General features: G+C 40.8%; 1 protein-coding gene across 1 annotated transcript in view; it reads left to right on the top strand.

Moving 5' to 3' along the window:
- The window catches only part of GMIP (GEM interacting protein), a 59,618-nt gene extending 51,179 nt beyond the window's left edge, over positions 1-8,439 (top strand). The window contains exons 18-22 of the mRNA XM_063292971.1: positions 114-251; positions 1,790-1,980; positions 5,157-5,418; positions 6,107-6,230; positions 7,372-8,439. Of these exons, the coding sequence (XP_063149041.1) occupies positions 114-251; positions 1,790-1,980; positions 5,157-5,418; positions 6,107-6,230; positions 7,372-7,763 (1,107 nt within the window). The 3' untranslated portion in view covers positions 7,764-8,439. The remainder of the gene's footprint in view (positions 1-113; positions 252-1,789; positions 1,981-5,156; positions 5,419-6,106; positions 6,231-7,371) is intronic.
- The last annotated feature ends 2,788 nt before the right edge of the window (positions 8,440-11,227 follow it).

Below are 11,227 nucleotides of genomic sequence, written 5' to 3'. Positions count from 1 at the left end.
CTCTATTTCTGCATCAGACAGATGTTCCTGTTTTCATTTGGACACCTATGCATATGTGTTGTTCATCAAACTGGCTTCCCTTGACGCAGTCTCCCTTTGCATCCTCAATGCAGGGAATATACCGCATTAGTGGGGCAAAAGCACGCATGGAGAGATTGTGCCAAGCCTTTGAGAATGGCCAGAGGTTGGTGGAGCTCTCAGATCACTCACCCCATGACATCACTGGAGTCCTTAAACATTTCCTTAAGGAGGTAAGCAATAAAAATGGAGAGCACCCTTAACATCACATTTCCCTACAGTTGGAAGTGATTTTCTGAGATGTACTTCTTTAGCAGTGGGAGTTCACGAAGCTACTTTTTTCCAAAACCTTTCTAAAGCAGAAACAAACTGATATTAAAAGACAGCTCACAACTATTCCCTCCAGCTTTCACAATCTGAATGACTCATATACGCTGTTCTATGACTGTAATAAAGGTTTGATCGATTGATCGATCGATTGACTCGTAGACATCATACAAATTGCAGTTTGCTACTGTTTGCCAGATGTACTCTTATATGTTTGTATATCTATCCTTCATTGTCCTCATTTTATAAAAGCACAGTCTCTTCTGTGGTTTACATCAGAGAAGAGTCTTCATTGGCAGCCACTTTCTACTTCTGTTCCCACTTTGCAAGACCATTGGTTCTGATCTTGGCCTCTAGAGAACAAAGTCCATTCCCTGCTCTATATGATAACGCTTCAGAAATCTCCCCTCAGTGTTCTCTTCTGCAGGCTAAACATACCCAGTGCCTTTAACCATTATGCATAGGACTTGGTTTCTGTCCCCTTACCATTTTGGTAGCCATTCTCTGAACTCATTCCATTATGACCTGGCCAAGGCGGAATAAAGTGGGACAATAACCTCTTGTGATCTGGAGTCTCTGCTCCTGTTAATATATTTATCTGTTTATTGAATTTATATAGCCGCCCATCTCAATACATGACTCAGGGCAGCTCAAAAACAAACAAACCAACCCTCAAATTGCATTCACCTTTTTAGCAGCTGCATCACACTGTTGTCTCATCTTCTACTGGTGACCTGCTAGTACAGTGCTTCTCAACTTTAGCAACTTTAAGATGGCTGGGGAATTCTGGGAGTTGAAGTCCACGCATCTTAAAGTTGCCAAGGTTGAGAACCACTGTACTAGAACATTCAGTTTCTTTTGACATGAATTACTGTCAAACTAGGTCTCCCCTATTTTATGTATGTGTGTTTCATTTCTTCTCCCCAGATGCAGACTTTACATTTAACCATGTTAAATTTCATCCTATTTATTTCAGCCCACTGTTAAATTTCATCCTGTTCATTTCAGCCCAGTTATACTATAACCTGTCTAGAGGGTTTTTTTAAAAAAAATCTTTCTAAATGTTAGCTATTCCTCCCAATTTTAAACATGTGTGTAATGGGGCTCTGAGTACATAAAGGAACGGTGTAACATTCTAGAATTTTTTGAAATGCACAGGCTCAGAACTCCACTGCTGCACAGAAGATAGCAAAAGGTATAGGCAAGTCGTCCTTAATGGGGACCATTAAAGTTCAACAGCTCAGATTTCCTGACATTCTCAGAATTTGAACTGTTGTTTTCAACCATATATGTTATGGGAGAGCATTGAGAGTTAATAAAATTCAAGACAGTAAACCAGCATGAAAATCATTGATAGTACTATTGTCTAAAACTGGGGTAACATGGCAGGATCCAATAATATTTGTGATCAAACCTAAACCCATGTTTTCCATTTTTGCCACAGCTTTCCAGCCCTGTGCTTCCATATAAACTTTATGATGATTTCATGGCTCTCTCAAGGACTTTGCAGAAAACTGAAAACAGAACTGGGGATAATTCTGAGACGGATCCCATCAAGACCACCAAGGATTTGCTGAGCAAACTGCCAGCAACAAATTATAATACTTTAAGGCACCTCATTGCTCATCTGTACAGGTAATGAAAGAAATAGCATTGAATGCCCAGCTTTTGTCTCGTGGGACAAATTAACTCTGTTAAAATTATCCGATCTGGATACCATTATTATTGCCAACTGGATTGTAACTATTCTTATCATTAAATTCTAATCATATCCCTTTTAAAGTGGATGTAAGTTAAGAGGATGTGGAAGTGACTTGGAACAGAGCATTATGTTAAAGTGCCACAGGTGTGTGTGGAGTTACACTAATGCAAAGTATGAAAAAGGACATTTGGTAGAATGATGAGATGAAAGAGATTAAGGGTGAAGAATGCACACAATAGCATGATTGCTGCAAAGCATAAGAGGAAGACATTGTATAGAAAGGAAAAGAATACTGCAACTTTTTCACAAGGATGGGAATGCATGATGTCCCTCTCAACCCATCTCTAGCCCACTACGAAAGCAACCTCCACCTGTCTTTTATGGCAGTGGTATCACCTCCTCCTCTCCAGTCAGTCCCTGCACCAAGCCATTTGTCCTCAGCTGCTTGGCCATCTGCCTCCTTTTGAAGGGACTTTCCCATCATAAATGGCTGAAACACTGGGCTTTTGGGTTTTTTTAACAAATTCACCAGTGGACAAGAGTCCTGCCAGTTTCCCTTCTAGTTGGAGTAATAGGAAGAATGGTAAAAGTATGATGTTTCCTTTTCCTTTTTTTTCCCACTGGTCCACAGCTGGATCTGCTAAATAGGGAGACTCTGAGTACAAAGGGAAATCAACTAAGAGGCTAACACAAAGGTCTATCAGTGAAAATCCATATCCTCAAAGACCCACCCATAGAAAGGGCAATGATTGGTGCTTGCTTTCCTAGCATGGGTGAGAAGGGTAAAGGGGAATCTACCAGTCAGGGCTGTGGTGACCACCATCTGGACAGAACACAGCATCATTTCCAAAGTTAAAGAAATGGAAAGCAATTTCTTAAGCAAGTTTCATTTTTAGGTGGTTTCTGCACCGGAGACAAGTAGCTTAAAACAAACGAACAAGGAATGGTTAAGATTGAAAGAGGAACACAAAATGCAGTGCAATTTTGATAGAAATATCGTTATTTTGGAAGTGGGTGAAAACAGCTTAACAAGAAGCCTCTAGGATGGTGAATAGAATTAAGAATCAAAGCAATGAAATTGAAACCAGAATATTTTAGAAGTTTAATAATATATCGATGAGAAGAATTATAATGGTATGTCATCGGGTGTGACCAAAATGAATGCTATGTTAGTGTCCTGGAAAAAATTAAGAAAAGGAAGTCATAAATGTTTTGAGAATATGGAAAATATGGTAAAGCAGTGGGTTTAGACAGTGTACTTGAGAAGTATGAAAATATGGATGTAATTTGCTTAGAAAATGACTGGGCAGCGTGTATGAAGGCTGCATCTGTGCCTAACAACTGGAAGAATGCTGTTATTCCCTTGTAAAATGGGAAAATTAGCAAACAAGTGTTTATGAGCATAAATGGAATGCTTTCTTTTGGGGGGGGCAAGCCTTCAGAAATGGGAATATAGATGTCAAGGAAGAGAGTCTTCCTGGAGGTTGATATTTCCCTGTGCATGAATTTGCAACTCATAAATTTGGAGTTCACAAAGAAAGAAAAACGCTGATTTCTCAGGTATCGTACTTTAGCTGTGTATCTATATGTGTGTATGTGCTTTGGGGATTTTCTGCCTCCTGTGCCAAAATAACTTGGCTGGCACTGCAGAAGAGGAGAAGGTGGGAAGGTGAGTGTGAAATGTCATCAGTGACAATAGAGATGGCTACAAGCTTGGCTTTGGGACAGAAGGCTTTGCAACTGGGAAGCCCAACCCCTGATGGGTCCCTGGCAGTCTTTGGAAAGAAGCAATTTTCCAGAAGGTGCAGAGGCAAGAAAGCGGAGGGAAAGGTTAGAAGACACCTTCCTCTCCTGCTGCACATGCTGTTTCCCTCCAGCCAGAACAACCAATCACTGTGAGAAGGCAATGTACATTATGTTCGTGCAGGCAGCAACTTGCCAATCTCACTGCAGGGGTGCAATAAAAGGACTGCTCTGGGGTTTAGACAGTGGTCTCAGGAGTGAGAGGAAAGCACAATGATGTGTGTGCAGGAGCTTTACGTTACAGTGCCATCCACCCATCTTTGAGTCTTCAGAAAACTAAATTAGCAGGAAATTTGCTGTCCCTACTGCCAGTCCATATCCTGCCTCTCTCGCCTCTGTTTCCAATTATTGTCAGTCACCTGACTTTCCTCTAAGGTGACAAAACCTAACAGACTTTTGACATCTTGAGGCTGCCCTTGCACAGAGTTGGCATATGGGGGAAGATGTTACAGTACAGCTAAAACTGACATACTTATGCATGAACTTCGGGACAAGATGAAGACAACATCAAGGGGGCACAACAAAAATCACGTTTTTTTTGAGGATGCATTTATGGCATGGTTAGGTTCAAGTGAGGACCCAGTCTTAGTTGAAAATAAATACAATTTTCTTTTTTGTTATTTTGGATATATTACAGCCAAGGTACTGGGGATTTAGCTGCCCAATGCAGATAATGGCATGGGAACACAGAACTGAATCTGGAGCCATGCAAAGACCATTGTGGAAGTTCTCATAGTCTGGTATAAGACTCCTGGTATGAAGGAGAAGTTTGTAGAACGGAGGATGGGATTACTGAAACGCAGCAGCAAGAACCAATAGGAAGGAAGAGAATCGCAAACTGTACATTAGCACAGTTGGTTTTACACTGATCGGATTAAGTTATAGTTGTTCCTTATTTGTTATATAGGGGAAGCTTTCTTCCCTCAAGATGACATTTTGCAGAGATACTGCATTTGTTGGTGTTTATGCTGCTACATTTTATTTCTGATAATTTCTGCCACTGCACAATTATTGACGTAGGGCTGTAAAATGTCATTAGGTCATTAGGTAAGTGTGTGTGTGTGAGAGAGAGAGAGAGAGAGAGAGAAGATTAGATAGATAGATAGATAGATAGATAGATAGATAGATAGATAGAGATTATAAACTTTTGGCCAGGATCTCTCTGGTAAATGACTGGCATGGCAACCCCAATAAGTACCAGCTGGAATTACAGTTTGAAATCTACACACCATTGTGTTCTCCATTCATGAAAAACTATTGTGCACAAACTTCCTAACCCCTTGATTACTCTCTTTTTCTTTTCAAGGGTGGCTGAAAGATATGAAGAGAACAAGATGTCTCCCAACAACCTTGGCATCATCTTTGGCCCTACACTAATCCGCCCTCCCTGTAACAATGATGTGTCCATGTCATGCCTTGTGGAATCAGGATACCAGTCACAGCTGGTTGAATTTCTTATCCTCAGCTATGAAAAGATATTTGGGATGGATGACCTGCCTTCAGCTGGACTTTGTGAATGTGAAAACTCTTTGAAACCGGAAAATAGGCATTCCGGTGCATCTTTTGAGGTAGGAATAAGTGGTGGCCTATCATTAAGTGAAATGAATGAGCCACTTTGAGCAGTAGACTGACATAAGTGGCAAACTGGGTTCAAGCCACCCAACCTGCCACTTACTTCATGGTGCGTAAAGCCAGCCATTCCATGCACATCTCTCTGAAGTAGCCCTCTGTGATATATTCCCAGGAAGCTATAAGAGGCTGCACATTTTAAAACTAATAACATTGTTAATTGTTATTAGCAGTAGTCATATCATTGTTAGAGGAGCTAAAGGGAACTTACATAGGGATTGCACTTCATTTTACCCAGACAGTAATCCTGAAATCTAGGCTGGACTGAGTTTCCATGACTAAGGATGGACTACTCCCCCAGTCCCTGGTCTAACACCATAACCATTAAACCACATGCTGATTCTCAGTGTTAGCAGAACTTTGTTAAAAAGGGTGGGTATTCTGCCATTTTTGTTTTCTCAAAATACATCTTTATTCTGACATTTCAAAATAACATTAAAAGTATCAAAAACGGAAAGAAAAAATGGAAACATAATGGATGTTTCTCTTTAGAAAATTGTAATAGTTAAACATTTTGAAAAGTCAAACAGATTTTACATCTTACACACAGCTTTCTTGCTGCAATTAGATAACATTGCTGGAAGAGCTCGATACAATAGATTCACAGCCATATTTTTTTCCAAACAGAACCCTGCCTCCAAGCTATGTTTGGGTGAAGATGATTGTGGAACTGAGGATTGTTCCTCCACTGAGGACAAGCAGAAAGACAGCATGGAGCAAACTCTCAACTCCATAAGCAGAGACCCCGTAGGTAATTTTTCCCCTATTATCAAACCATTCCTTTAAAGAATAGGAAGCCTGTGCCGTTGGGATCTCTTCATTCCACCTCAAATGATTAATATCTAAAGTACCTTCTTCAGAATGAGAAACAGCAGCATAAGGCAGTTCTGAAAACCCAAGTAATTATGCTATCTAAACCGAGTTTATTAGGATGACTTTCTCTTCCCCAGTGGAAGAGATTTTTGGAAACGGAGAGCATTCTCCTAAAAGAGGCTCAGCATGAAATATCTTGATGCTGAAATTTATATAGGCTTAAACTACTGTTATATGAAAACCAAGAACAGGTACAAAATTGGAAATAATCATATATACATACCTGCCCTGCAAACCCAAGTTTATTTTTTTATTTTTATCCCGCCTTTATTATTTTTATAAATAACTCAAGGCGGTGAACGTACCTAACACTCCTTCTTCCTCCTCTTTTCCCCACAACAACAACCCTGTGAGGTGAGTTGGGCTGAGAGAGTGCGACTGGCCCAAGGTCACACGGCCGGCTTTCCTGCCTGAGGCGGGACTAGAACTCACAGTCTCCTGGTTTCTAGCCCAGCACCTTAACCACTAGACCACTTGACCAAACTGGTTTAATTAAACACAATTCTATGAAGGTGAGGCCAAGGAATTTCATGTCTCAACCAATTACAACTCCCCAGATTCTTTGTGGGAAAACCATGGCAAGTTTTCCAGAAGTGTCTGGTTAGCCATTATGCAAAAGAGGGTGTTGATGATGGAACTGTTGGGCAGGTCCAGCTAGTCTCTTATGTTTTTATGATAGTAAGTAACATTAAATGGTATGAATCTGAAATGCAGATACACCAATAAAATAAAAAGGCTATAAAATGTAGATGATTGATGCATTTGGTCCTTTTATGAACTAACAGAGTTTGTGGCATACACTAAGAATTATTGCTGCTCTGATTGGAAGGGATCTGTGTTATCTAATACCAGTCAAAATGTGTGGAGAGTGGACAGCCAAGTGCTTCCTGAAGGAATCCAGCTAATCTTTCATTGCTTTTAGAAAAGCATCACTTGCCTTTAAACACATGGTCTCCTGGGTGATACGTGGAACAGACTGCCTTTCCTCATTCTTTATCACACCTTTTCTTCTCACCTAGAGCTGAACAGCACAGATGATGCCGAACTGAAAGACTCTACGCTTGATCTAGAAGTTACGCTCAGTCCACAGTCCAGGGGACGCTTCAGCCGGATGCCAGTGAAACATCCTCGTACCATCATCCCCAGAGTTTCCAGTCTGCCCCTGCTGGCTGCTGTCCTGTCTAATTCAGAGGCAGCCAGTGGCCTGCTGGAGACAGGTCCGAGTAGCCGCAGTGCCTCACCCGATACATGTGGGAAGCGTAAGCATTTCGAGATGACACCAGAGACTGCTAGGATTGTCTCTAAGCTGCAGCCTCAGAATGGAACCCAAGATTATTGTCAAGCTCGTCTTGGGGCAGCTCTCCAGGAAAAGCCTCTGGATGCACTGGTAGAAAGTAAGACTGAATCCTGAGCTAAAAGGTTTTCTTGGGAAGTGAACTGGACAAAGGACTAGGATCCCATTTCTTGGGGTCATCCTGGAATGCGTAAATCACAAAACTTCATGGCTCCCTCTCACCTAGTGTATTTGGAGAACAAACCAGCCCTGGATAAGTCTAGGAGGAATGAGGTATTTATACCACTGTCTCCCAAGAAACTCAGCTATTGCTGAGTTGCTGGGATACTAGAAACTATAAACCCAGTGAAGCAGGCTTTCAGAACGGGACTGTTACTGCAAAGGGACTGTGGAGAAGCAAAACAGTCCTAGGGAAAGTGGCAGGAATTTTGCAGAAATGGACAGAGCCTTGGAAATAACTGGTATAGCTGCTCTCAAGGGCCATGTTTGGGCAGTATGTTAATATACGGTGTGAGTGTTCAGGATGGTTCAAGGTTATATTTGACAAAGATAACATGACTGTGTTGAAACCCCATGATGGCGGATTGGATCAGATTCCTACCAGCAAAACAACACATATCCTGGAAGTTTAAAGGTATCAGCATGATCACCAAAGGAAGATAAATTCTGTGTAAATTGTGCAATCATCCTTGGAAATCTTGTAATGCCATCTCTCTAGCTTCTGAGCCCTAGACATACCAACCCTCAACATTGGAAACATTCTTCTTTTAAAAAATGAAAATATTTTTGGGAAGCTGAGCTCTTTATTCATCATATACATCTGTGCTTTTTATCCCTATCCATTTGCACAGAATAATATTCTAAGAGTAGTACTGGCAACAGTATAGTGGTTCTTTACTGAGAGCTTGCTAATGTTAGGAGGAAATTATGAATGAGAGTACGTAAGGAAGCAGTGTTATGTTTCTCGTAGAGCATGCCTGGATGTAGAGATGGGGCAGGACAGAAGGATAGTTGATATGGTGTTGCTGGAATATTTTATTACTAGCATGCTAGCATGTATAAGATCCTTTGTGTAGAGTTGCGACCTGGACATTAGGCATGAATTTTTACAGGCATCTTCCCACTATAAATTTCTTAAGTTCCATCATCCATTTCACTTTTTGTGCAGGGTAATTGGTTGAACTCACACAGTGCATTAAACCGTGATGTGTTTTAATCTTGATTTGATTAAGAAGCTATGGTGCTTGGTTACATATAATGCTAAGCCATAAACCATGGTTTACAAACCCCAAGGTATGTTCACACAATACCTTACCATAATGTGTTTACATTATGTGAAATATTGTGAATGACAGAGCTGGTAAGAGAACAGATTGGAGAAGCCATGGTTGCCTCAGCTCCCATATACATCACAGGTGTGCACCTGGGTCATCATGTGGAATCTGCCACCAATTGAAACTCCTGATTCTATGTTTATGCACCTAATCACATGTGTGCATATGTAATTTTGCTGGCAAACTACTTTCATAGAGATGCTCAAATGCTGCATTCATAAAGTTTGTCCTGCAACAATGACGTGTTGCCATGATGAACTAATGGCTTTTGAAGCTTCTCAGTAAGCTTGTTAATAGTTCCAAGAATCAATTTTCTATTGCAACCACCCTGTAACAACCTATTATAAATAATATTTTGCAAATCACTAGACAAATGTATACAAATACAATTAACACATGTTCAGAACGTGTGTGGGTTGTAGGGAAACTGTTAGAAATGTACTGTATTTGCTTTTTTTGCAAATGAAGGGGGAACAACTAATTATCAATTCAAAGAAGACTGGAAGATCTGCAGGCAGCATCTCAGTGACTTTGAAAGAGAAAAATAAGTACTGATCAGCTGGTGTTCCCACTCTGTTATTGGCTAACCCAGTCTGAGGAATGGTTGGTTTAAGATGCTTTCCACAAGCTCCAGGCTCACAAACACGCTGAGCATGCTAAACATGCTGAAACTGTTTGAGATCTGTAGATGGTGAAGACAATCTAGAGAAGCTGTGCATTAATTTTACAGTGTATTGGGAATTCTTAACAAATAGGAATAAGTATAATACTGTACAAGTACACTATAAAAATTCTGTATGTGAACCTTTCAAAGCCTTATGGAAGGACAGCATGGGAATGTCTTGCACCAGTCATACAGATTCCAAAACATATATATTCCTTTTCCTCCCAGAGCTTCTTCATTCTCTGTCAACATGTGCCCACACTGTCAATAAGTGCACCTCTAAATGGACAAATATCTTTTCACTAATGTAGGTAGGGAGCCAGTTTGGTACAGTGATTAAGGTAGCAGGCTAGAAACCAGGAGGCCATAAGGTCTAGTCCCACCTTAGGCACAAAGCCAGCTGGGTGACCTTGGTCCAGTCACTCTCTCTCAGCCCTGGGAAGAAGGCAATGGCAAACCACCTCCAAGAATCCTTGCCAAGAAAAATGCAGGGACTTGTCCAGGCAGTCTCCAAGAATTGGACACAATTGAATGGATGAAAAAAAATGTAGGTATGCCCTTTTGTCTGCTGGAAGATACAGCAGCTAAATATATAAATCAAGAAATACCAGAACATTGAGGAAGCCCTTACCATTTGTCTGACAGTGTGGACTTCTCTCAAGTGTGAACATACCACATTGATTTGGTTCACACATTCTCTGTAAACATGATTTGTTGAAAAAGCCACAGCATCCTAGGATTTAAATCACTATGGCTAGGTTCACATAACACACTAAGCCAAAACCAAACAAACCACTGCTTAGTGATATGAGTGAAGCCAGTTACCTGTCTAGGCAGAATTGGAGGCTAGTGAATCAGTTAAATCTGGAGATGCTGCTGACTCAACAGAACTCTAAAACCTCTAAAGCCAGACGATGGGATATAGTTGGAGACTTCTGTATTTTGCCACAGAATTTCTCAAGCCAGCTGTTGTGGCCCCTGTCCGATGGAAAATGTTCTCTCCCAGAGATACCGACAGCCCCAACCCTCTTGGACTTTCAGAAAACTGAGGACCTGGCTGTTCCCCCAGGTGTTGGGGCCAAGACATTACAGGAGCCCAATGTGTGTGTTTTGTGTTGTGGGTTTGTTATACAGTACCTTGGTACTGCATTATGATTATTTTTAATTTGTATTTTTTTTTACAAGGGTTTTATTGTATATTCTTTTTCTATGAACTGGTTGTTAGCCACCCAGAGTTATTCACTTAACGTGGGCGGCCATATAAATTTTCTAAAGAAATAAATATATCACACTGGCCTGAAAATCTAGTCAGAAAAGAATGATACAACTTTTTTCTTAGCCGTTATAAATAGATGAGTATCTAGAAAGAAACAGAGAGGAAAGGTCATGTGGTTGCTCATTTTTTTCATCTCCTACCCCTCTGATAATATTCAATGCCGATCATTTGCCACCGCTTCACTCCTCTGTTTACTGTTGTGCATTTTTGAACATGTCATCATTGTCCTTGTGCACAGATCCAGTTCTCCATTCCAGGCATGTGAGCTCCCAAGTAAACTTTACTCCAAATGGCATGTGCATTTCCT

The sequence above is a fragment of the Candoia aspera genome, chromosome 2 (genome assembly GCF_035149785.1).
Source record: "Candoia aspera isolate rCanAsp1 chromosome 2, rCanAsp1.hap2, whole genome shotgun sequence".
NCBI lineage: Eukaryota > Metazoa > Chordata > Lepidosauria > Squamata > Boidae > Candoia > Candoia aspera.
This window is presented reverse-complemented; position numbering and strand designations above follow the sequence as displayed.